We start from the raw sequence: 27288 nt of genomic DNA, 5'->3' as shown, positions 1-27288 counted from the left end.
GTGAAACTCAGGGATGTCACCACTAAAATTAAGGGGGAAAAGTGCTCCACTGCTGCTAAGGTGCCCCCACCTCAGGAATGCCCCTAACAAGAGTTATAACACCAAGGGTTGTAAAGTAGAGACACCCAGGCACTGGGAAGTTTAGGGAGGAAACAGAAAGACCCCAAGAATTGGTAAAATAGATACGATAAGCTCTGACCAGTGAATTTATGCTGACCATCTGCACAAACACAAAAGATCATAAGTTACAATTTGGGCATGAGAGAGAAAATATTGAACAGGGAGGAAAAAACAGAGGTGCCAGTGCATGATTGGTTAAATTTTGTTACCTAGTGGTACTGAGTTAAAGGAGGTAGCTTGTTTTACTTAAACAATGTAACAAAAAACAATGCTCTTTGGACAGGAATTTAATATCAAGCTGCTGGAACTCTGACCCCTCTGCACCACTGTGACGTGCAGACGCATCACCAGAACCCCCAGATGAGAGGATCCTGACTGGCCATCGGGTGAATTTTGTCTGTATATTGGGAGTGTTGAGCATAAGAGATTTGCTTGGTATATGTATTCTGTGTGTGTTGTTAATAAATAGATGTTTAGAGCTCAGCTGTGTAAGGCTCTCTCACTGGGAAAAAGTCCCGCAGACCTATAAGGCCCTGAGCCCCAAGGGAAAGGGCAGGTACTTAAATTGACCAGGTTTCTTCCTGAGCCCCATGGGTAAGGATAGGTGCCTTACACCCTGAGCCCTTGGAAGGAAAAGGGTGGGGATGCCTAAATTGATTGGGTCACCCCTTGAACCCTTGGTAGGATATAAGCGAGGTGCCCTGGATTTTTGGTGGGTAACATGGGGAACAGTGCCATAGGCACCCCCCTACAGCACTGTGCTAGGAACAAGCCCTTACCTTGAACCCCAGGGAATAGCACCCCCACCAGGGCTCTGCTGGGTTTGAGCAGGGATGCAGACATAGAGGAGGAGAGACAACACGGCCACCCCAGTCCTCCATAGCCACAGGATGGGGCTGTTCCCCCAGACCCCTGGACATACAGCTCTCTGGCCTGGCTGCCAGTGCACAGGACATGCAGGTGAGCCCATCTGGCCAGAGCCCAGGTGCCCAGGCTGACTCCTCATTCGAATAACACAGTGCAGACGAGCACCAGCCTCCTCTTTACAGCAGGTGATGTCCACTGAGGCAGCGCCGTCTAGATCCAAGGGCGGGTGGGGGGGAGGGGGGCAGGCAAAGCTGCTGGATCTGGAAGGAGGGTCCCATCACAGGTCAAGGACAGAACTGGTCACCTGCATGCCCTGGGGCGGCATGTTCCCAAGGAACGCCTGTAACACCCTTTAGCTGGCTCCCCACTGCAGATGGAGAACTCACCCCGCCCAGCCTGACAGAGCAAGCCTAGAGCCAGTCCATGCTGTGCCTGCTCCCCAAGCCCAGGCCTGAGTCTCTCCCAGCATGTCCCATCCCATTATTTAAAAGTGGATCGGGCTGGGCTTGAATGAGAGAGATAAACCTAGCCTCTGCGTTCCCCCCCACCCCCACCCCCACCCACTGCTCCTCAGCACAGCACCTGGCTTCAAATGGTAGCTAAGTCCACGTTCAGAAGTGACATACACTACTTCCCTAGAGCTGCCTCCAGGGCTTAACACATGCTCAGGACACAACCAAGCTCCCACTGGATGGAAGGACAAGACAGAAACAGAGCTGCTACTGAGGCCTCGCCCTTTACTCTTCCTAACGGCCAGGCATGCATGGGTTTCCTGTGTGCTGGAGTGAGGGGCTTTCCTGGGTGGATCGCTCAGCCAGAACCCGTTCCAGCCGCTGTAGAAACCCGCCCGCAGCCAGAAATCATGTAGCGACAGAGAGGGGAAATGAGTCAGGATTATTGCACAATCCGGTAGAGCAGGCAGCCTTCGGATTCCAGAGGCAGCAACACCCCTTCAGCTGCCAACGCGCTGTTTGTTTTGCTTGTGCAAACTAAGTCGGCCAGCCTGCACAGCCCGCGCTATCAGTTCCCAACTGGCCTATGGGCCCATTTCACACCAGAAACCTCCCACGCTTCCAAACCCCCTCGCTGCAAGGTGCCAGGCTCTCCTGCCGTTTACCAGCATGACACAGCCCAGTGTTAAACTGCAAGTCACCCCAGAACTGGGACCCTGGCCCCCCATCTCCCCAAAGTAAGCCTGCTCCTCATCTCGCATGACGCTGCCCAGAAACGTATCCACATGGAGGGGCTGGCCACCTTGGGTGAGCGCTGCCCAGGCTCTGAGCCTGGGACACCACAGTAGTCAGGTTGTAAACACCTCCCTGCAGCACTCTGCAAACAAAACAGGCAGCATGTTCCCAATTCCTGGAGCTGGGAGCCCCAGGGAAGGGGGCACCAACTTGTTCTGCTCCAGGAAGAACACAAAGCTCTGGACCAGCCCCGTCCCCTCCCTCTGCCTCACTTTCCCCATCTGGCAAACGCAGGGGAAGCAAATGTTTCCTCAGGACTTTGTGAGGCTCCTTTCATATTTGCACAGCACTTTGAGCAGGGGAAGTGCTATTTGCTAACCCCCTGGGCCACACCCTCTTGAAGGAACGGAAACAGAAGACAGAGCAGGGTACTTGGATCAACTCAGTGCTGCCAAGCAGTAATGAGGCTGCTATTAAATGTGTGTCATCGGGGCTTATATATAATTCATGGGGTAGAAAAGCAATTAAACCAAACCTCACTGGCTGAGGGGAGAGGCAGCGGCAAGAGAAGCTTTTAGGGTTTGGGGGACAGAAAACAAGGCCGCTATAACTGATCGTGAACTAGCCCTGCTAGTCCCACCCTCAAGGTGACATGAGACACAACCGGCTCTGCTCGGAGCAAGGTCAGCAATACGTGATCTGCAAAGAGCCTGGAGCCGCAGCTGGGGCAGCGACCCCCTGGCCCTAACCACGCTGACAAGTGCGACTCCTCACCCGGCAGGGCACTCCACAAGGACAGGACTCCCCTCGGACAGATCTCAGTTACCGTAGCTGCTAAAGGTCATCTCAACACCCCCCGAACCAGGAAGCACAAAGGCCCCGCTAGCATAGGTAAGCGTGAGGAACAGGAAGACACTAACCAAACTTTGAGCCTTAATAGTTGAGATTCAATGTGGAATGAGAGGACTGGGGGCAACTGGGCCACCTTTCCTTTTATCCCAACCAACTGGCCCACCCCAGAGAAACCGTTCTGGGCAGAAAGCGCTGCATGCCCCCTGCTCCTCTAGCAAGGGGGAAGGTAGCGTTCGCAGGGGACTCACGTTGTGGGGGCAGTACTCAACGGCCTGGAAGAAGCTGAGCCCTCGCAGCAGCTCACGCTGGGCAACGCCACAGCACTTGGACATCCCATCCTCGATGGCCTGGTTGATCTGGTGCACGGGGAAGGCGCACACCGCCGAGTACCAGCGAGGCATGGAGCTCTCTGCCTCACTCTCAGCGAACGCACCGAACAGGACCAGGTCGGTTTCGTTGACGCTGATTTCCTGGGCCAGCTTTGGGCCTGGCCGGGCCACATGGGCTGCCTGCAGCACGTTGAAAGCCACATCGTGCTTGTGCTCCCCGTCCGAGCTCCGCCTCCGTCTGCGCTTGGACTCAAAGCGGCAATCCAGGACCAGCTCGCGGTACCGATCCATGTTGTGCTCCTTGGCTGTCAGCCGCACCAGCCGCGTGTGGTATGATCTGGATGTGGGGCTCTCCTTTTGGACAGTCAGGAAGTACACAAAGTCCTGGGCACTGAAGGAATACACGTAATCAATGGGGTAGGAGTCCTGGAACTCTGGAAGCACGTTGAGGGAATCGGAAACACAGGAGAACCCATCCAAAGTGGCCTTCGGTCTCCGGATAGACACAGATTTCGGGCTGTACCTTGCAGCTATGCTACTATTGATGGTAGAGACAATGTAGAAGTAAGAAACACGGCTGGTTTCAGTCACCAGGACCCTCGTCCCCAGGGGGCTGGCCACGCAGTCTGGGCACTCATCAGGACTGTTCTGAGCTGCATACAAACAGTAGGTGGCACTAACCACCACCAGGCTATCTTGGATTTCCAATTCGTGCTGGAAGCACCGGCCATGCTGGGAAGTGCCACAGCTGTATAACCATGGCTCAGATGGGTCCATCACCAGAACCACATTATCTGTGTCTTCAAGCTTCCGGCCGTCTCCCGGCTCCTGGCACTGGGCACAGATCTCGCACTGGGCACTGCCCACGGGGCCAGTCACGATGACTGATGAGTTTGCCAGTGCCGGGCTCACCACGTAGATCTTGTTCCGCACCGCCACAAAGAGGGCGGCTGCTCCGCTCGGATCCTTGTAGGTGACAATGTTCTGGATGGGGCCATCCGCGGTGAAGCTAGGCAGCTCATACTTGACAGTGAAGTCCCTGGTAGTGCTATAGGGAATCCGCGGGCACTGCCAAGTGCTGAAAGAAACTCCGGTGAGCATGAACCCCAGAGAGAGGCAAACCAGGAATGAAAGCCCCATGCTATGGGAGGAAACGCCACTCCAAGATCCTTGACTTCAAAGGTCACCTGAGCGCCTCAGTTCTGAGCGGGTCTGGGATCCATCGAGTGTGAGCTACCATTCCACTTCAGCTGAAATACCAGCAGGAGAGAGTATGTTAGTCGCAACATTGAAGAGGTGTCATGCCGCACTCGAGTACCAACTGGGAGCACATCGCCTCCCCATCCCCCAGAGCAGGCACCGGGTCTCCCCCCAGAGTGCAGAGGGGATCAGGCCCCCCATGCTGGCTGGATCTCTCCAGCATGTCCACAGCACCTACCAGCAGGACAGACCCAGAAAACCGCTGGTCCATCTCATTCACTGGAGGAAAGAAGTGGATTTGTATTGATGGGTAATGAAGCATGCTGCCCTGACGCTGCATTGCCGTGTCAGCCAGCCACTTGCACAGTCAAGCATCTGATAACCTCAGTGAGGGTTCACCCAAACGAGGCAAGCCAATACACCCTGTGTGCACTGCCCTGGATACACACTGGGGCTGAGGCACATCGAATTTTGCACAGAACAAAGAAGCCTGGCTAGGTTTTATAACCAGCTACGACGTTTGGATCTCTAAAGACTGGTGGCTGTATAGCTCTGGGGCCCACTCCAGTTGGGATCTTCAAGTAGACGACACTTCTTTCCCCCAGAATCCCCTCATCTCTCACGGGTAGCCCAAGCTGTTTGGAAGAGGTAGCACCGGGCAGCCCCTCCTCCATCTGGCCTCCACATTGCCATGAGATGGAGACAGTAAGGGCTGGGGAGGGGAGAGGGCGAAGATTCCTCTCCCTCACTCAGGCACCTGCTGCAGATCCAGGGACTGAGCATCAAAGGTCATCCTGCATCTAGCTAGGATGGGAATGAGGGACCTTATTGACGGCCCGCCTCCCACTATTCCCAAAACCATCTGGGCAGGAGCCTTTGTCAGGAAGGTTGAAAGGAGCACTGAAGTGCAGAATAGGGCCCCAGTCAGGTTGTGTGATAACAAGGGAGGCCTCAGGACTGCGCTCACTTCCCTCAAGAGCAAAAACTGCAACCGATCAAGAGGTAAAACTCCCGGCCCCAAATCATCTCCATACATAGCGAGCCCAAGTCTGTTCCAGCTTTATAGAACACCTGCCTCGATGGATCCGCCCGACTCTAGAGACGAGTTCCACTGGATTTCAGACTCCGGGTCCCTAGAGTAAGGGAAGTTGACAGGATTTGGCTTCTGTTTGGTTTATTATTATACACGGCTATAGCCTCAGGGGCACATTTTCCTAACCTTCATAAGCGCACATGAAGGTGCCCTCAAGCGCAGGATGTGCATCCGCAACTGGCTGGTTATGTAGCTAAACTACCACTGTTGCATGGGCACTTACTTAGGCCTTGTCTACATGGGAAAGTTTTATCAATTATACCACTATAGTTACACCAGTATAACCCCACCACCACCACCACCACCACCACCCATCCATCCTCCACCATGGACAAGCCTTATTCCACTATAAGAGACCATTTTTCTGGGTTAGTTTAAACCTTTTCCCAAGCAACATATGGTAAGCCAAACAAGCCACCCTTCTGCTGGTGAATATCCCCAAGGTGCATGGCAGCACCTCTAGATTAGTTTAATTACACACTCCAGCTTACAGATAAGGAAAATTTGCTTTTTAAACAAGGCGGCTTTGGAGTGAGGAACTTCCTCCTCTCATTCCATCTAGGGCTGGGCTGCTAGCAGCATCCACACACCTAGAACACTGCAGTGATTCCGGAAACTCGCCTGCACTGTCTCACACCTCCTCTGCTCTGTCACCACATGCCAGAGGAAGGCAGAGACAGGGGGAATATGGATAAGGAGAGCCAGCTGCTCCCTCTACCCCACACCCACCCACCTGCTGGGCATGCTCACTGGGGGCGGGGGGGGGGGGGAAGGAAAGTGGGGAAAGACACCGAGAAGCCAGGAGAATAGTAGGGTTTCTACAGAGGCAGAAAGCATGGTAGGTGGAGATGCCCTCCCCATGCCACAAAAACCACGGTACAGGAATGGTTATGACTGACCAGGGCAGATTTGAAGCAGTGACCTGGTAGTGGCAGGTCCTGTGCCCCATGCCTCATCCTGGAGGCGATGGACCCTGCACCCCACTCCCCATCAGATCAGATGCCCGGTTCCCCCATGCCAGGTGGCACTCTGTCCTGAGCACCCCCGTTGAGTCTCATTAACACGCTCCCAACGGTTAGAAACTGACCTTAGAAAACCATGCCAGGCACAGGCAGAGATCTGTCCCTGGGACCGGCATACAGGCACCCGCTGAGAGGCAATCCTATGGCCTCAGAGCGTCTGCCTGCCCCTGCTCTTCCCCCGTGGGCAGGGATCCCAACACCAGCCTGGGCCCCTCTCCACACTACCCCCCGGGGAATCTGCCCTGGGAACACGGAAACCTGGCACCAGTGGGTATAAAATGGGTATTCACCCCCCCCACGACCCCCCATCCCAGAGTCACCCTCTGCCCGGCCCTGCTGCCCCAGACACACCACACACCCTGCCCACCCCAGAGACACCTCCTGCCTGGCTCCTGCTGGCTCAGACACCTCCTGCCCAGCCCTGCTGCCCCAGACACCCCCACCGCCCACCCCAGAGACACCACCTCCCTGGCCCCCGCCGCCCCCTCTCCCCCCACCCTCACCCTTTCCCCTCTCCCCCGCCGGAACCCACCGCAGACGCCGGCCGCTCCCCGCTGCGCCGGGCCGGGCCAGCCCGTGGGTGCTTGGCCGGGGCGCTCCGCTCACCTGGTCGGGTAGCTCCTGGGCGGGGAGAGTTGAGCTGGAGGAGGGACCCGCCAGCTCCCGCCCTGGGGCCGGCACGACGGGCGGGCTCCTGGCAGCGGCTCCGCCCGCAGTCTGACCGGAGCCCCGCGGCAGCGCGGGGTGTGATCGAGAGCCTGGAAGCTGCAAGTGCCCAACGAGCCGGGTTGTCATCCCCGGCCCGGACAGACACACACCCTGGACACACACACACACACACACATACCCCCGACTGACGCACAAGCGCACCCTGGACACATACACACACCAGACAGACACACACACACACACACTCACACACACTGGACAGACAGACACACACACATACATTCATGCACACCCTGGACAGACACATACACTCATACACACCCTGGACAGTCACACACCCCGGACACACACACACCCCGGACACACACACACATTCACACACACCCCAGATAGCCAAACACACACACACACACACCGGACTGACACACACACCAGACACACAAACACACTCCAGACACCCACACACATACCCTGAACAGACACACACACACACACTGGACAGACAGACATCCCAAACACACACACCAGACAGACAGACATACACCCCAGACAGACACACACACATACCTGACAGACACACACATACACCCCTACACACACACCGGACTGACAGACATACACCCCAGACACACACACTGGACAGACAGGCATACACCCTGGACACAAAAACACATTGTACACACACCCACACCTTGTACAAACACACACACCCTGTACAAGTACACATACTCCCGTACATACACCCTGTATAAACACACACACATACTTTGCAGACACACACATCTTGTACTGACACACACATACACATTGCTAACATAGTTCCTATCTTTAAGAAAAGGGGAAAAAAGTGATCTGGGCAACTACAGGCCTGTCAGTTTGACATCTGTAGTATGCAAGGTCTTGGAAAAAAATTTGAAAGAAAAAGTAGTCAAGGACATTGAGGTCAATGGTAATTGGGACAAAATACAACATGGTTTTACAAAAGGTAGATCGTGCCAAACCAACCTGATCTCCTTCTTTGAGAAGGTAACAGATTTTTTTAGACAAAGGAAATGCAGTGGATCAAATTTACCTCAATTTCAGTAAGGCGTTTGATATGGTTCCACATGGGGAATTATTAGCTAAATTGGAAATGATGGGGATCAATATGAAAATTGAAAGGTGGATAAGGAACTGGTTAAAGGAGAGACTACAACAGGTCGTACTGACAGGTGAATTGTCAGGCTGGAGGGAGGTTACTAGTGGAGTTCCTCAGGGATTGGTTTTGGGACCAATCTTATTTAATCTTTTTATTACTGACCTTGGCACAAAAAGTGGGAATGTCCTAATAAAGTTTGCAGATGACACAAAGCTGGGAGGTATTGCCAATACAGAGAAGGAGTGGGATATCATACAGGAAGATATGGATGACCTCGTAAACTGGAATAAGAGTAACAGGATGAAATTTAATAGTGAAAAGTGCAAGGTCATGCATTTAGGGATTAATAACAAGAACTATTGTTATAAGCTGGGGAGGCATCAGTTGGAAGTAACAGAGGAGGAGAAGGATCTCGGAGTATTGGTTGATCACAGGATGACTATGAGCCGCCAATGTGATATGGCCATGAAAAAAGCTAATGTGGTCTTGGGATGCATCAGGCAAGGTATTTCCAGTAGAGATAAGGAGGTATTAGTACCGTTATACAAGGCACTGGTGAGACCTCATCTGGAATACTGTGTGCAGTTCTGGTCTCCCATGTTTAAGAAGGATGAATTCAAACTGAATCAGGTTCAGAGAAAGGCTACTAGGATGATCCAAGGAATGGAAAACCTGTCTTATGAAAGGAGACTCAAAGAGCTTGGCTTATTTAGCCTAACCAAAAGAAGGCTGAGGGGAGATATGATTGCTCTCTATAAATATATCAGAGGAATAAATACCAGGGAAGGAGAGGAGTTATTTTAAGCTCAGTACCAATTAGGGTGACCAGACAGCAAGTGTGAAAAATCGGGACAGGGAGTGGGGGGTAATAGGAGCCTATATAAGAAAAAGACCCAAAAATCGGGACTGTCCCTATAAAATCGGGACATCTGGTCACCCTAGTACCAATGTGAACACAAGAACAAATGGATATAAACTGGCTATCAGGAAGTTTAGACTTTAAATTAGACGAAGGTTTCTAACCATCAGAGGAGTGAAGTTCTGGAACAGCCTTCCAAGGAGAGTAGTGGGGGCAAAAGACATATCCGGCTTCAAGACTAAGCTTGATAAGTTTATGGAGGGGATGGTATAATGGGATAGCCTAATTTTGGCAATTAATTCGTCTTTGACTACTAGCGGTAAATAAGCCCAATGGCCTGTGATGGGATGTTAGATGGGGTTGGATCTGAGTTACTACAGAGAATTCTTTCCTGGGTGTCTGGCTGGTGAGTCTTGCCCACATGCTCAGGGTTTAGCTGATCGCCATATTTGGTTTCAGGAAGGAATTTTCCTCCAGGGCAGATTGGCAGAAGCCCTGGGAGTTTTTCACCTTCCTCTGCAGCGTGGGGAACAGGTCACTTGCTGGAAGATTCCCTGCACCTTGAACTCTTTAAACCATGATTTAAAGACTTCAATGGCTCAGACATAGGTTTGATACAGGAGTGGGTGGGTGAGATTCTGTGGCCTGCATTGTGCAGGAGGTCAGACTAGGTGATCATAATGGTCCCTTCTGACCTTAAAGTCTATGATTCTATGATTCTATACACCAGTACACTCACACACACATACACTCATACCCAATACAGACATACATACATTCACACCCCAATACAGACAGACACATGCATTTACACATACACACACACCATACAGTCACACATATGTACACTCATACACACACGCACCATAAACTCACCCCATACACACACCCTATACAGACACACACACATATACATTCACACACACACATATATTCACAGTTCATGCAGACATGCACACCCATACACTGACACACACACACACCCTGTACATACACACACACCTTCATACACTCACACCCCATACAAACATATACATACCTGTGCACTCTGTCACACACTCCCATGCCCTCACACCCCATACACACACACACACACACAACCCCGTACACTCATTCATACACAATCACACATGCTCCTGTACACTCACACACATAAATACACACACCCCTGTACACTCACACATAGATACACACAGATACACATATACTCACTCAAACATGGACACACACACATCCATGTACGCTCACACATACAAACACACAGAGATAGGCACATACACCCTGTACACTCACATGTGCATACACTCAAAAATACACACATACAGATACATGCACTCCGTGCACTCACATGTGCATACACAGAGATACACACTCACCCCTATACACTCACACTTGCATACACACGCAGATACACATAATTGTGTGCATGCACACATATATATACCTGTACGCCATAGACACACACATATTTGCAGATACATACATGTGCACAAACACACATACATGCACACATACATAGATGCATGCAGCTACCCACAAACATACATATATACCGATTAGGTGCCTTGGCAATCTTTTCGAAATACAGTAAATAAACACCCAGATCCGCCTGCAGTGCCGCGAGGCCTGTGCTAATAATGGAGGCCGGTGCGGCCTGCTCTCATTGTGCGGTCAGCGTGGGAAAGTGGCTCACAGCTGTGACATGCTCCAAGCAGGTGTACCACGGAATGGGGATGTGGAAAGGTGCGAACAGGAGACAGACTCGATTAGTCCAAACAATCATAGAATCATAGAATATCAGAGTTGGAAGGGACCTCAAGAGGTCATCTAGTCCAACCCCCTGCTCAAAGCAGGACCAATTCCCAGCTAAATCATCCCAGCCAGGGCTTTGTCAAGCCGGGCCTTAAAAACCTCCAAGGAAGGAGACTCCACCACCTCCCTAGGTAACGCATTCCAGTGTTTCACCACCCTCCTAGTGAAATAAACAAAGAGGCTGTTGATGAGTCATGGACTCAGTTCAAATCAGGTTTGATAAACCAAAGATGTGGGGGCCCGAAAATGAATGGCCCACAATTGGAGTGTAGGAAATGAAGCCTAATTGGCGATCACAATGATGAGGGGCTGGGCTACCCCATCCCCCTGTTTTGGGGGGTTCTTAACAAAAAAAAGACTTTGGGGAGAAATGAACAACTCCTGGCTGGAAGACAGGTAAAGCAAAGAGAGCAAGCGCCTCCAGCCTGGCTCCCGCCCCCACCATCTCCGGAGAACCCAGGATCCGCCGGAACACAACTGGGCTTCCATCAGCCTGAGAAATGTCCTGAGAAGGCCAGGCCAGAGCAAGGGGACCCCACCAGCTCTGGCTGACTCATGAGCAGCACCTGGGATGTGAGACTTTGTCATACAGCCCCTCTTGTGCATCCTGCCACGGGATAAGAGGGAAGGTGCTCTCATGGACTGGCAACTAGTTAAAAGATAGGAAACAATGGGTAGGTATAAATGGTCAGTTTTCAGAATGGAGAGAGGTAAATAGTAGTGTCCCCCAGGGGTCTGTTCTGGGACCAGTCCTATTCAACATATTCATAAATAATCTGGAAAAAGAGATAAACAGTGAGGTGGCAAAATTTGCAGATGATACAAAATTACTAAAGATAGTTAAGATCCAGGCAGACTGCAAAGAGGTACAAAAGGATCTCTCAAAACTGGGTGACAAAATGGTAGATGAAATTTAATGTTGATAAATGCAAAGTAATGCACATTGGAAAGCATAATCCCAACTATACAGATAAAATGATGGGGTCTAAATTAGCTGTTACCACTCAAGAAAGAGATCTTGGAGTCATTGTGGATAATTCTCTGAAAACATCCACTCAATGTGCAGCGGCAGTCAGAAAAGCAAACAGAATGCTGGGAATAATTAAGAAAGGGATAGATAATAGGACAGAAAATATCATGCTGCCTCTATATAAATCCATGGTACACCCACATCTTGAATACTGTGTGCAGATGTAGTCACTCCATCTCAAAAAAGATAAATTGGAACTAGAAAAGGTTCAGAAAAGGGCAACAAAAATGATTAGGGGTATGGAATGGCTTCCGTATTAGGAGCGATTAATAAGACTGGGACTTTTCAGCTTGGAAAAGAGACAGCTTAGGGGAGATATGATTGATATATATAAAATCATGACTGTTGTAGAGAAAGTAGATAAGGAAGTGTTGTTTACTACTTCTCATAACACAAGAACTAGGGATCACCAAATGAAATTACTAGGCAGCAGGTTTAAAACAAATAAAAGGAAGTATTTCTTCACACAATGCAGAGTCAACCTGTGAAACTCCTTGCCAGAGGATGTTGTGAAGGCCAAGACCATAACAGGGTTCAAAAAAGAACTAGATAAATTCATGAAGGATAGGTCCATCAATGGCTATTAGCCAGGATGGGCAGGAATGGTGTCCCTAGCCTCTGTGTGCCGGAAGCTGAGAATGAGCGACGGGATGGATCACTTGATGATTACCTGTTCTGTTCATTCCCTCTGGGGCACCTGGCACTGTGACTGGCCACTGTTGGAAGACAGGATAATGGACTAGATGGACCTTTGGTCTGACCCAGTAGGGCCATTCTTATGTTCCTTTTCCTTCCCTACCTTCTTACTTCTCCTTCCTATTGCTCTCCTTTCCCCTTCTTTCTACTAAGACCTGGCTGAACTGGCCAAGACTGTGTTTTGCAACACTCCTGGGACCCAGGAGGCAGCTAAAAGCAATGCACTAAACCGCCCAGCCTATTTATTCCATCTAATTTAGCAAACCTGGTACAGGTTTGCCGGGTCTCTCAGGGGCTGCTCGGAGCATGTGCCAGGTCTGTCTCTCCATCAGTGCCAGAGACAGAAGCTGTATTTTCCTTTTTTCTCTCCCCAGTTTGTGTGCGTTTGGCTTGTTTTGTCTGGCAGGAAATGGGATTGGGCTCACAACAGCTCCAACCCATCTCAACTCACTGCTTCTCTTTCCCCAAAAAAGGACACTTACTGCCGCCTATGACACCATCCAATCAACTGTCAGATGGGGAATTTAACTGAGCCTTGGTTAGCTGTTCAGCATTGGACAGTGATGGGGTCGGGTAACACCTTTAGCTCTCTAGGCCTATTTATTACATCTGATTTAGCACAATGGCCCCAGTCATGGAGCAGCAGGGCCCATTGTGCTGCACATCTGATCCTTCCTCTTCTCCCTGCTTTGGCGAGGAGGGATGTAGTTAGCAAGGTTGACATGTAAAGTATCCTTGGAGTCAGCACTCATTGAAATGAATGGAACCGTCCCCCCACAGCTATTGTCTCAGGCTCTCTGCAGACTCCGGCACAGCTCACTATATCAGCTTCACTCACTCCAGGCTTTGAAAGGTGGCCTTGAAGCCATAACAGCTAGAAACGCATGGTAAAACCTCCAAAGAAAACTCTGAAACCAGAGAACAATGGAGAAGTCTGTCTGTGCCCTCGTTAGTCTGGGGGTGAGGGTCACACTAGGATACTCAGTGCCTCCCAGCTGCCCAAACCAGTCTTTACATCATTCCCTTTGGCTACCCCCAAACACGCACCTCCCGCTCTCCCATTCACCTCCAGGGCTGTGGGGTTTAAAACTGGATTGCTATTTAGGGAAGCAGCATGACCTAGTGGCTAGAGCGCAGAACTGGGACTCAGAAGAATGGGGAGGGCCTGCTGGGTGACCTTGAGTCACTTTTCCTCTCTGTGCCTCAGTTTCCCTATCTGTGAGATGCGGATAACAATCCTGACCCTCTTTTGTAGAGGGCCTTGAGGTTTGCTGATGAAAAGTGCTGATTGTCTACTCCAACCTAGGGGCTGACCCAGTTTTTCTACAGGACCCAGCACCGTGGTATATTGGCACCTTACACAATGATTACTATAGCAACATCCCCTACACCCACTCCTGCTTGTCCACTTCTCTCCCGTGGTCCAGAGGTGCATAGGAGTAGTTTCCTCTCTCCTTGTCCTCTGGTTCTGCTTCACCTGGCCATTCTGCAAGCAGGCAGTGCTGTGAGATTGGACTGGTGCTGCATTAGGCTGTGCCATCAGCCTTTGAGTGTGTGACTTTGGAGCTCATAAATTTCTGATCACCTGTTGGCAGTGGAAAGTTTTCCACTCCGGGTGCCCCCAGAGGAAGCTCTGTCAAGAAGCACTGCTAATATTTATATTGGGATAGTGTCTAACAGCCCCACTCAGATTTGGGGCTCCATTGTTCTAGGCAATGTACAAACACAGAGGAAGATGTGGTCTCCCCTTGGGTGTTCTTAGGACAGTAAACTAATAGATAGATCCCTAATACTCGCAGGCACCCCCTCTGCAAACCTTGATCGGGGAGGCAGCCCCACATGTGCAGACAGGCGCAAGTGGCTGCAACATGCTTTTCAAATGTGGGGGGTGGGGTGGAGTGTGACAGGCAGGGCCGGCTCCAGGCACCAGCTTGCCAAGCAGGTGCTTGGGGCAGCCACTCCGGAGAGGGGCGACACGTCCAGCTATTCGGCAGCTATTTGGCGGACGGTCCCTCACGCCCGCTCGGAGCAAAGGACCTCCTGCCGAATTGCCGCCGCAGATCATGATCGCGGCTTTTTTTATTTATTTTTTGCGCCGCTTGGGGCGGCAAAAACCCTGGAGCCGGCCCTGGTGACAGGGAGTGTGTTGTGTGTATGTGGGGGGAGAGAGAGTGGGTTTTTGGGGTGCTGAGAGTGTGTCAGCATGCTGTTTTATAAGTTCAGACCCCCCCCCACACACACACACACTCACAGCAAGCAATATTCCACACTAATGGTTTGCTTTGTCCCGGAGCAGATGAGCAGATAAGCATGGCGGCTGTCAGAAACGGAGCTTTGAAAGGGGATATCCGCATTCCTACAGCCGATTCCAAAACAATGAGAAGAGTGGCCACTTGACTTAAGGGGATTATGGGATGTTTCCGGAGGCCGATCAAACCGCAGTAATGCAACACCTCGTCCACACTGACGCCCCGGTGTTTCAGCCAAGGCGCAACAAGCATTATGCTTCTCGTGGAGCTGGATTACCAGGAGTGCTCCAGCTGCAGAGTCCAGGTGCTCTAAGTGCCTTGCCAGTGTGGATGGGTTGGGAGTTAGGGTGCCTGGGGCTGCTTTAATGCGCTCTAACTTGCAAGTGTAGCCAAGCCCTAAGGGCATGGCTACACTTGCAAATGTAGAGCGTTTTGAGTTAAACCAGTCTTTGTAGAGCGCAGTAGGGAAAGCGCTGTAGTCTGTCCACACTGACAGCTGACAGCACACTGGCATGGCCACATTAGCAGCTCTTGCAAGGGCCACAGAGAGAAATGCATTGTGGTAGCTATCCCAGCATGCAAGTGGCTGCAACGTGCTTTTCAAATGAGGGGGGTGGGGTGGAGTGTGACAGGGAGTGTGTTGTGTGTATGTGGGGGGAGAGAGAGTGGGTTTTGGGGGGGCTGAGAGCATGTCAGCATGTTGTCTTGTAAGTTCAGACAGCAGCAGACCTCCCCCTCCCGCCCCCACAGCATTCTACAGTAATGGTTGCTTTGTCTCGGAGCAGATAAGCAGTCGGCTGTCAAACGGAGCTTTCAAAGGGCATATCCAAAACAATGACAAGACTGGCCTCTTGACTTAAGGGGATTATGGGACGTTTCCAGAGGCTGATCAGAGCGCAGTAATGCAACACCTCGTTCACACTGTCGCTGGGGCACTCCAGCTGGGGTGCATCAATTGTTATTCTACTCACTGAGGTGGAATACCAGGAGCGCTCTAGCCGTGGAGTCAGAGCACTCTACGTGCCTTGCCAGTGTGGACAGGTAGTGAGCTAGTGCACCCGGGGCTCCTTTAATGCTCTGTAACTCGCAAGTGTAGCCAAGCTTGAGCAATTGTGGGTATGCTGTAGGGTGGGGGGTGGGGGGAGGCAGTAACTGGCAGCCATAACAGTGTGTTATTATACACCCTTCGCTGTTGTCTGTGAGGAACAGTTAGCAAAGCCAGTGAGTTTGCCAACACCTAGCATGCATGAGTTAAACACTTTACCTGATTTAAATGACCTTTGTCTTTGAAATTGCATTTCCATCTGAAAATTCTTATACCAATGATTGTAACAAGTCCCCCCTAGGATTGCTAGAGCTGAGAGGTAGATAGAGACTTTCCTTTGTGCATTTGAGGGCACTTTGTCAGTTACATTGTGCTGATGATGATGACACAAACCCTGCTCCCCCAGCCCAGGCAAGTGTGTTAACAGCTAGAGCAGAACCGAAAGCAGCAGAGAGTTGTACAGTGAATGGAGGGAGGGGCACATCTGAGGAGGATGGGTGTGGTTTTGCTTCCAGAACTGCCCAAAACAGCTGCAGGGAGCCCAGAGACCCACACACAGGAGTGGTCTAGGAGATGCTGAATTGTAAAAAATTAAAAAGTTTAGCAATAAAATAAAATAAAATTCCAGTTGGCAGCATCGCTTTAATAGCACAGCCGACCCTGAGTACTCACAAATCAGAAATCCAGCTGTTCCCAGCCCTGAGACTATCTTAAAAATAATGAGATTTTACAAATCATCAATTCATTGGGGTTCTGTGTATTGCCTTCTGGGTTTTGAACCTTGGCTTACATTTTCCAGCTTTTCTTCACACCCACAAGGGCCAGAAACTTGTGGGATAGTTTTAAACGCAAACTGCGATTCTCCCACAATCACCTGACTTCAGCAGCTGGGACTTTCCAAAACACCAAATATCATGAGCCTTGTGATGAAATCACAAGAGTTGGTGACACTGCTTTACATACAGAGATAAGACACGTGGGTTAAAATGCAGTTATCGCTCTCTTCCAGGAGTGCCGAGGCCAGACCAGGCTTCCAGCAGGATCTGCCTGGGGACACTCCACCCAGTGTCCACACTCCTTTCTAATCAACAGAGCGCCTACCCACTTCCTCTCTGCTCGTGGTTCCAGGCCAGTTCCGTAACTTTGGGCTCAGCTACTTGCAAACTGGAATAAATCCATAGAACTCCACCAGTGTGAATTCACGCTTTTCATTATTTCAGCACCTGTTTATGAGGGGGCAGTCCTCCATATTAAAATGTCCTCTTTCAATATAACGGGAGCCAGTTTTTAATCAGTTTAATGTCAGTAGAAACTGAACCCTCTTAATCCCAAATCAGAGTGCACACACAGACAGGCACGGAGATGACAGCCTGAATTCAAATGGACGGAGTTGGCTGGGTTCTAATTTTCATGGTGACACATAGCACGAAACCCTGGGTGTTCCCATTATGTCTCTTAACATTTTAGAAGAGTTTGAAGTTTTCCTCCACCGTCTGAAATTGCTGTCTTTCACACCAATGTTGAGTTAACAGAAATATTTCAGAGCAAAGGAATTAAACAAGGGAGAGGGGAAGGAAATCTCCTCAAAACTATTTTTTCCTTCCACTCCCCCACTCCTGTTTCCCCCCAATTCTTGATGTACATGACTGGTCACCAAGCCTGATCAATTCTGAAGAGAGCATGGTGAGAAGGAAGACATCCCCAGAGCTGGGGATCTGTTTGCAGATGGTTTTCCAAGAGGAAGTGAAGCCTCAAATGTATTGAATATAGGCCTCACAAGGAGTACCGGCTCTCAAAGCCATCAGCTTTTTCCAGTAACGTACCGGACTCTGCCCCCCTCCAACAACACCAGGTCATTTAACCCTATGGTGCAATCGTAGCAGCCACCGTGACTTCCTGTTAATTAAGAGGATCCGCTGAGTTGCACAGCGGCGGTGACCTGTAATGCTGTTACTCGGGGACAGTGTACGCAGAGCAGCAGGGAGGCCTCAGTGCATGGCACATCCAGCAGATGGAGCTTTTCCTTGCACAGGCTTTGGTAATACAGGACGGTGATTGGGGGCATGACTGGTGCAAGGCACTGGCCCAGCTGGAGGCAATGCTAGCGCTGCTGAAGCATGCTGTTCTCCAGTGGCTGCAGCCCACACAGGATACAGGGAGAGGTTTTCAGAGGCACAAAGTTAAGCTAGGCCTCTAAGTCCCAGAAAGAGCCAATGGGAGTTGGGCACCTACCCAGGCCTTAAGGCATGCATACTCAAAAAGGGTCCCAACCCCAGCAATACAGTGTCCACAGCTGAAGCTTCCAGGGCTCCCCTCCCTGGCAGCAGGCTCATCAGTTAATAAAAGCCCAATACAGCCCCCCGTTACCTAGTGGTGACTCCCAGTGCTCTCCCTGGAGACAGGCTCCCTTCCTGCACTCAGGTTCACCTGCCTTCCCCAGCCCTGGGCCCCTTCCTCAAGGCCCCCCACTGACACTTCCTGTTTTCCTCCCTACTTCTCTGACTTATGGCCCCACACGCCCCCTGTGACCCCTCCTAGGTTGTACTTAGCTAGCCACAGGTGCACTGAGCCTGCTCTGCCCCCTGTGAGCAGCAGGAAGCCTCTCCTGGGGAGAGTCTCCCCACCCCAGCTCTTTTTACAGACCTTTTTTAAGCCCTGTGCCGACCTCCCATTTGTGCCTTTCACATTTCCCCTGAGCCCTAGTATCACTGCAGCTGCTGGAGATTCTCTTTCCACGCCAGTGACCGAGGGCTGTGAAGTCCTGGGCAGCCACGTTCATAGAACATAAGGTCAGAGGTGACCACTAGCCTATCTAGCCCGAGCTGCTGGATAGCACAAGCCAGAGAATGCCACGCAGCTACCCCTGCATTGAGCCCAGTGACTTGTGTTTGGCTAACGCGTCCCTCAGCAAGGCAGCCCGGCTGGATCTGCAGATCCCAATGAACAGAGAATCCAGCACTTCCTGGGAGAGTTTGTGCAGCACTTTTTGTCGAAAGCGTGTCCCTCCCGTATTTCTAATGTGAACATGTCTGGCTGTGACTCCAGCCAGTGGTTCTGGTTCTGCCTTTCTTGGTGAGTTCAGTACCTGGGATATGCTCCCTGGGGAGATCCTTATGTGCTGTGGTTGAGTCGAGCTCTCGAAGTCTCTCTCAGGCACTTTCTCCAGCCTTCAAGTCATTGTCACGGCTCCTTTGGGCACTGTCTGTAATTTTTCAACATCCGTTTTCAAATGAGGGTCCCAGAACTGGGCCCAGTGTCCAGCACCAGTCCAGCCAGGCTGGGGAAGCAGCAAGGACCGGGAGGGCTGGGTGGACCACAGATCTGGTGATTGGATCTGAATGTCTATGGCTAGGGGCAGGCGGAGGTTTTTCGCCCCCTGCTGTTCGCAGAATGACTTTCAGTGGCCATGTAATGGGGTCTACAGACCACATACTGAGCTTTGGCAGGAGGGGAAGGGGAGTTTCTCCTGTCTGTGGGCAAGCAGCCCAGCCACACCCATGCACAGCAGCCAGAGCTGCCAGTCATGGAGGTAGGCACCCAGCTGCGCCCATTGAAGGAAACAAAGCCTACTACAAAGCGGAGAGTGCAGAGAGGGGAGGGGAGGCAGAAGGACCTGGGCACGGCCGGCTCCAGGCACCAGCTTACCAAGCAGGTGCTTGGGGCGGCCACTTCGGAGAGGGGCGGCACGTCCAGCTGTTCAGCGGCAATTCGGGGGATGGTCCCTCACTCCTGCTCGGAGCAAAGGACCTCCCGCCAAATTGCCGCTGCAGATCGCGGCTGCAATCGCGGCTTTTTTTGGGGGGGGAGGTTGTTTGGCTGCTTGGGGCGGCCAAAACCCTGGAGCCGGCCCTGGACCTGGGACAGCGGAAGGGCAGCACCCCTGCTCCAGGCTGCCTCCCTGAGCACAACTCAGAGACTGAAGCACACTTCTGGACTCAGGAAAGTGCAGAGTCAAACAACTGCCTTGACCAGCGGTGAACTAGGGGGTCCTGGCAAGGGCATCTGCGACTTAGAGTGGGTGAGAGCATGGTACCAGAAGTGGGGTCTGTGTGCAGAGGCCCCTCCCTGCAGAGATGGGAAGCCAAAAACAAAACAGAACCTCCTCTCCTTTTTCCCCCCTTCTACCTAGACATGAGAACTATGGAGGTGACTCAGCTCCTGCAATGGCTGGCAGACTCCACAGCCCAACAACAGCTGACAGAACAGATGGCAGCTCACCAGCAACAGCTGTTACAACAGGTGGCCACTAGTACCAGCTGCTACTCCCCAGCATCCCACTTCTGTGGGAAACACATACCTCCCCAATACAGGGGATCACTCTGGCCCCAACACTCCCCACGATGACAGCGGATGATGATCCCAGAGCATTCCTGATAACCTTTGAAAGGGTAGCCATGGCTCCGAACTGGCCCTTGACTCAGTGGGCAATCCGACTCACCCCACTCCTCATGGGGTAAGCCCAGGCAGCGTATCGAGGTCAGGACGACACGGCAGCCCAAGACTACGAGCAAGTGAAGGCAGCCATATTGGATATGGATATGGCTACTGGCGATGGTTAAAACCAGAATCTCGAATGGGGCCGCAAGTAGCCGACCTCATAGTCCTAGAACAGTTCGTACAGATTCTTCCGCTTGCTGGTCGAGACTGGGTTTGCAAACACCTGCCGCTAACCCTAGCTGAGGCCTCCCCCATCTTGGAAGGATATCTTAGGTTGGATATTAGGAAAAACTTTTTCACTAGGAGGGTGGTGAAGCACTGGAATGGGTTACCTAGGGAGGTGGTGGAATCTCCTTCCTTGGAGATTTTTAAGGTCAGGCTTGACAAAGCCCTGGCTGGGGTGATTTAGTTGGGGATTGGTCCTGCTTTGAGTAGGGGGTTGGACTAGATGACCTCCTGAGGTCCCTTCCAACCCTGATATTCTATGATTCTATGGCTCCCAATATACCAGAGAAGGAAATGAGCCAGGGACCCAAAAGTGGTGATCCCTCTTGGGTGAACTCCAGGAAGACGCAGACTGCTATCCAACCGACTGGCAGCTTAAGGGGCAGGAAAATACCTCAAGGTCCATGGGTCAGATTTCCCCACAACAGTAGGCCCATGCCCTTTACTCCCCTACCAACTCCTCATCCCATATCTACACAGGAACAGGGGCTCGCTGCAACTCAGCAAGAAGGTAACGCAGCTGCCAGAAGACAAGGGACAGGCATAATGATCTGTTACTCCTGCAGACAATAGGGGCACAGATTCTGCAACTGTCTCTACATCGAGTATAACTTTGGACTGGTCTGGACCAGAGAGAATAGGGCATGATGAAAAAGCCCGAGGAAATTCACAATCCCAGTTGAAGTGGAGGGTGAAAAGACACTGGCCCTCGGAGACTCGATGTGTGATCAGACATTTATCCGGGAACGAATAGCCAAGGTGGCAGGGAAACTCAAGAAGGGGAAAATCCCAATCAGAGGTATCCATGGAGATATATTACCATACCTCATCACGACAATAAGACTAACCATTGATGGGCACCAAGGGCAGATGAGAGAATGAGTGTCTACAGACCTCTGCTACCCTGAGATATTAGGCTGGGACTGGCTGTAGTTCTCCGAGCTCTTACAGAAGCTTCTCCTAGCACCAGGACCCAAAGAAAACACCCCAGAGGAGGTCCTGGGGGGTCTTGTTCCCTTTTAAGGATCCTGACCTCCTGACCCAAGGAAAGAAAATCTCAGAAATGGATAGTGAGGAGAGAGTGAAGGGAAGTGACAGAGGCAGTCCCTTCCATAGGCGTAATGGAGGCCACAAATGCTGGAACTTGTGCCTGTGAGGCAGATGAGCCTGGAGAAGAAACATCCAGGGGCCCTAATACACCACTCCCTCTGCAACTGAACCTGGAGAATCTAACCAGGTTCTCTGATTTCTGTATGCAACAAAGAAATTATGAGACCTTGAGTCGAGCCTTCAAACAAGTAGTCACGATAGATGATGAAGACGTGGATCCCCTGAAGGCCCAGCAGTACCCACATTTTGCCCTGAGGGCAGACTGCTTATATCACGATGACTAAGGCAAGCAGATACAAGAGATAAGGACACAACCGCTAGTTCGACACATATACCGCTGTGGGTTAGTGCATTTGGCCCACACAACACCATGTGCGGTACAACTGGGGAAAGACAAGACATAATCGAGAATCCTAGCCCAATACTTTTGGTCAGGAATCTTTAAGGAAGTTAAGGATTTCTGCACCTCATGTCCCAAATGTCAATTGACGGCCCCTAAGGAAAGCCCGCAAGCCCCACTATTGCCTCTCCCCTTGGTGGATGCCCCCATTGAAAGGATAGGGATTGACTTTATAGGCCCCCTAGAGAAGAACACCTCGGGACATCAGCATATACTTGTCATTGAGGATTATGTAACCAGATACACAGAAGCTATACCACTACAGTCTACGAATGCTAAGACAATAGCCAAGGAGCTACTGAAAGTCCTCGCGAGGGTTGGGTTTCCCAAAGAAGTCCTGGTGGTCCAGGGGACAAATTTTACATCCCAGATGATGAGAGAACTATTAGAAATCAAACCCTGACACACATCCATGTACCACCACCCCGACAGATGGCCTAGGGGAAAGGGTCAATCAGACACTCAAGGGGATGCTCAAGAAGTTCATTGCCCAGGATCCCCGACACTGGGACCAACTACTCTCAGCAGAGAGGTGCCCCATGCTTCAACAGGGTTTTTGCCATTCGTATTGCTATATGGACGACAGCTGAGGGGCATACTCGACCTGGTACAGGGCATCTGGGAAGGCCAAGAACCAAGAGCTGAGAACATAGCACAGTGTGGTTTAAAGTTACTTGAAAGGCTGGAGGCCATGCATGTCTTTCAAACGAGTCCTGTTGCTTCTTCCAAGCTCTGAGGCAAAGTTAATGGCCCTTAGGAGGTATCAAAGAAAGTGGTGACCGTAGACTACGTGATTAGACAGCCAGGGAAGAGAAAGGAACAGCAGGTATACCATGTAAACTTACCGAAACCCTGGAAAGCCCGGGGAAAACCTTTTTATCACACTGTTTCTGGAGAAACTGGAACTAGGACCCCAAGGTGATGACTGCCTAAAGAAAGGCTCCGTACCTTGAGACAGGACTTGAGCCAGCCAGGAGCAAAAGGAGCAGGGGCTCCAACTGGTGGCAACTTTCCCACGGATATTCTCAGATCTACCTGGGAAGATGTTCCTAGCACAACATCACATTAGTACAGAACCTGGTAAAGTAAAATGGGAAGGGCTCCTACCAATCCCCAACAGGTTGAGGGGGGCTGCCAAGAGAGAGATCAGGACCATGTTGATAGAAGAGTCCCAGAGAGACTGGAGGAGCCCCATCGTGCTGGTCCCAAAGCCAGATGGTTCACTACGTTTCTGCATAGACTTCAGGAAAGCAAATGTGATTTCCAGATTTGATGCCTACCCCATGCCATGAGTGGATGAACTCTCACTTTGATGCTCCAGCAGACGGAGCATTGACTCTTGCCGTCTGTCTGCAAGCTGACGCCACCTATTGTCTTCAGCCCGCCACTTGCTCTTTTCATCCCGCCATTGAGCCCGCCACCTCTCCTCTCGTTCATATTGGGCTTTTCTCATCTCCGACATTGACTGCCTCCACGCATTCTGCTGTGCTCTATCAGCGTGGGAGGACATCTGCAGCTCCGTGAACATATCGTCCCTCGTCCTACGTTTTCTCTTTCTAATGTTCACGAGCCTCTGCGAAGGAGAAACATTTGCAGCTGGTGGAGGAGAAGGGAGAGGTGGTTAAAAAAGACACATTTTAGAGAACAATGGGTACACTCTTTCATTACAAGGTCGCATATTTCGGCTTGCAGGCAGCCATGGTAGGCCACAGTGTTTTGGCTTTTTTAACCTTCTTAACATGCGGGAAAGGTTGCAAACAGCAGCGCATTTCCCATATCAAGGATGAATTGGGTTGTCCATTTAAAATGGGTTTTCAATGTAAAAGGAGGGGCTGCGGTTTCCCGGTTAACATGCGGCACAAACACAAGTAAACCACCCCCCACACACACACACACGATTCTCTGGGATGATCACTTCACCCCTCCCCTCCACCGCGTGGTTAACAGCGGGGAACATTTCTGGTCAGAAGAGCAGGAACGGGCGCCTCTGAATGTCCTCTTAATAAAATCACCCCATTTCAACCAGGAGAGCTTTCTGGAGATGTCCCTGGAGGATTTCCGCTCCATCCCCATACACGTTAACAGACTTTTCCAGTAGATGTACTGGCTGCGATTGCCAGGGCAAATTAATCATTAAACACGCTTGCTTTTTTTTTTGTAATGTTTACAAATATTTACAAAGTTACACTCACCAGAGGTCTCCTGTGTGCCCTGAGGGTCTTGGGTGAGTTCGGGGATTACTGGTTCCAGGTCCAGGGTCACAAACATATCCTGGCTGTTGGGGAAACCGGTTTCTCCGCTTCCTTGCTGCTGTGAGCTACCTACAGTACCTCCATCCTCATCTTCCTCGTTCCCCGAACCGTCTTCCCTGTGTGTTTCTCCAGTGAGAGAGTCATAGCACATGGTTGGGGTAGTGGTGGCTGCACCCCCTAGGATCGCATGCAGCTCCGCGTAGTAGCGGCAAGTTTGCGGCTCTGCCCCTGACCTTCCGTTTGCTTCTCTGGCTTTGTGGTAAGCTTGCCGTAGCTCCTTAATTTTCACGCGGCACTGCTGTGTGTCCCTGTTATGGCCTCGGTCCTTCATGGCCTTGGAGATCTTTTCTAATACTTTTCCATTTCTTTTACTGCTATGGAGTTCAGCTATCACTGCTTCATCTCCCCATATGGCGAGCAGATCTCGTACCTCCCGTTCGGTCCATGCTGGAGCTCTTTTGCGATCCTGGGACTCCATCACGGTTACCTGTGCTGATGAGCTCTGCGTGGTCACCTGTGCTCTCCACGCTGAGCAAACAGGAAATGAAATTCAAACATTCGCGGGTCTTTTCCTGTCTACCTGGTCAGTGCATCTGAGTTGAGAGTGCTGTCCAGAGCGGTCACAATGAAGCACTGTGGGATAGCTCCCGGAGGCCAATAACGTCGAATTCCGTCCACACTACCCCAATTCCGACCCGCAAAGGCCGATTTTATCGCTAATCCCCTCGTCGGAGGTGGTGTAAAGAAACCGGTTTAAAGGACCCTTTAAGTCGAAAGAAAGGGCTTCGTTGTGTGGACGTGTCCAGGCTTAATTCGGTTTAACGCTGCTAAAGTCGACCTAAACCCGTAGTGTAGATCAGGCCTTAGAGTGACTGGAGAAGCCCAATACATCACCACTTTGGATTTAACAAAGGGGTATTGGCAGATTCCCTTAACACCGGATGCCCAGAGAAGACAGCCCTTTCTACACCGCTCGGCCTATTCCATTTTAGGACCATGCCTTTCGGGTTACACAAGCCAGCAGCTACATTTCAACATTTGATGGACCAAATACTCCAACAGCACAGTCAATATGCGGTAACATACTTAGATGACGTAGTGATCTGTAGTAAGGATTGGGACTCCCATCTAGATAAAGTCACCGCTATTCTCCGATCCCTAATAAAAGCAGGGGTAATGTCAAATCCCACTAAACATGCAATAGGAAAGGAAGAGGCCCGTTACCAGGGCCATAGAGTCAGTGGAGGACACGTTCGATCCTTAGTCAACAAGGTTCATGCCTCACAAGCCTACAAGATGCCCTTCACCAGTGGGGGGAGGGATAGCTCAGTGGTTTGAGCATTAGCCTGCTAAACCCAGGGTTGTGAGTTCAATCCTTGAGGGTTCCATTTAAGGAACTGGGGTAAAAATCTGTCTGGGGATTGGTCCTGCTTTGAGCAGGGGGTTGGACTAGATGACCTCCTGAGGTCCCTTCCAACCCTGATATTCTATGAGTGCTGTATAGCCTGGACTTCAAAAAGGAATTCATAGTACAAACAGATGCATCAGAATCAGGACTGGGGCTGTCATTTCAGATGGAGAGGAACACCTGATAGTCTATATCAGCCAGAAACTCTTCCCTGTGAGAAAGCATACTCAGTGATAAAGCAGGAGTGCTTGGCTGCCAAATGGGCAAGAGAGAGCCTGCGATACTATCTCCTAGGAAACAAGCTCACACTAGTTACCAATCACACCCTTGCCTCTGCGCTGACTAAATGTGATGGATGAGTCAAACCAAGGATCATGAGATGGTACCCGTCGCTACACCCATACGCCTTCCAGATACAACACTGGGCAAGAGGTTTGCATCATAACACAGATTTTCCATCTACAGAAGTAGCCTATGACAGTCAAGGCCGGGTCTTGGTCTAGCAGGGGAGGAGATGTAATGGGGTCTACAGACCACATACTGAGCTTGGGCAGGAAGAAGGGGAATCTCTCCTGTCTGCTGGTAAGCAGCCCACCCACGCCCAGCTGCCAGAGCAGGCAGGCACCCTAGGGTGACCAGGTGTCTGGAACACCTGGTTGAAAAGGGACCCTAGTGACTCTGGTCAGCACCGCTGACCAGGCCATTAAAAGTCCAGTTGGCATCGCTAAGGCAGACTAGTCCCTCCCTGTCCTGGCTGGCACCACGCTGCACCCCAGAAGCAGCCAGCAGGTCTGGCTCCTAGGCGGCGGTGGGGCACAGGGCTGCGCGCGCTGCCCCCACCCTGAGCACCGAGAACGTACAGGTGAGAGCGGCACATAGAACCTCCTGGCCCCCTCCCCCCCTAGGATCCAGACCTGCTGGCAACTTCTGGGGCACGCACAGCACAGTGCCAGGACAGGCAGGCAGCCTGCCTTAGCCCACCCCCGCTGCGCTACTGACTGGGAGCCATCCGAGGTAAGCCCAACCCCTAAGCCCAGAGCCCTCCCCCCCCCTGCTCGCCAACCCCCTACCTCAACCCACAACCCCCTTCCACATTCCAAATCCCTCGGCTCCACCCCCTAGCCTGGAGCCCCCTCCTGCACCCTGAACCCCTGTGATAAATGAAGGGGGGGGGTAGCTCCCTTTTATGGACCCAACAGCCAGTTAGCTATAAAATCCCTCTTAGTAGCTATTCTCTACTTGCCTTACCTGTAAAGGGTTAAAAGTCACTGTGATGCATAGGTAAAAG

General features: G+C 51.3%; 2 protein-coding genes across 16 annotated transcripts in view; both read right to left on the bottom strand.

Annotated features, from left to right (window-relative positions):
• MST1R (macrophage stimulating 1 receptor) overlaps positions 1 to 8126 on the bottom strand; it is a 72775-nt gene extending 64649 nt beyond the window's left edge. For 7 of the 15 annotated variants that reach the window (XM_065551423.1, XM_065551424.1, XM_024111170.2 and 4 more), the window contains exons 1-2: positions 7203 to 7308; positions 3275 to 4605 (exon numbers count right to left, since the gene is read on the bottom strand). In XM_065551423.1, coding sequence (XP_065407495.1) covers positions 3275 to 4495 — 1221 coding nt within the window. In that variant the 5' untranslated portion in view covers positions 4496 to 4605; positions 7203 to 7308. Of the gene's footprint in view, positions 1 to 3274; positions 4606 to 5626; positions 5689 to 7202 lie in introns of all 15 variants that reach the window. The other 8 variants (XM_065551418.1, XM_042850033.2, XM_024111171.3 and 5 more) reach the window with 8 other exon arrangements.
• LOC135972670 (myb/SANT-like DNA-binding domain-containing protein 2) overlaps positions 1 to 27014 on the bottom strand; it is an 82463-nt gene extending 55449 nt beyond the window's left edge. Inside the window, exons 1-2 of the mRNA XM_065551431.1 lie at positions 24533 to 27014; positions 11114 to 23936 (exon numbers count right to left, since the gene is read on the bottom strand). Coding sequence (XP_065407503.1) covers positions 23617 to 23936; positions 24533 to 25070 — 858 coding nt within the window. The 5' untranslated portion in view covers positions 25071 to 27014 and the 3' untranslated portion in view covers positions 11114 to 23616. The remainder of the gene's footprint in view (positions 1 to 11113; positions 23937 to 24532) is intronic.
• Between the last annotated feature and the right edge of the window lie 274 nt (positions 27015 to 27288).

Source organism: Chrysemys picta, chromosome 7 (assembly GCF_011386835.1).
Source record: "Chrysemys picta bellii isolate R12L10 chromosome 7, ASM1138683v2, whole genome shotgun sequence".
NCBI lineage: Eukaryota > Metazoa > Chordata > Testudines > Emydidae > Chrysemys > Chrysemys picta.
The sequence above is the reverse complement of the archived record's forward strand: the minus strand, read 5'-3'. Positions and strand labels throughout refer to the sequence as shown.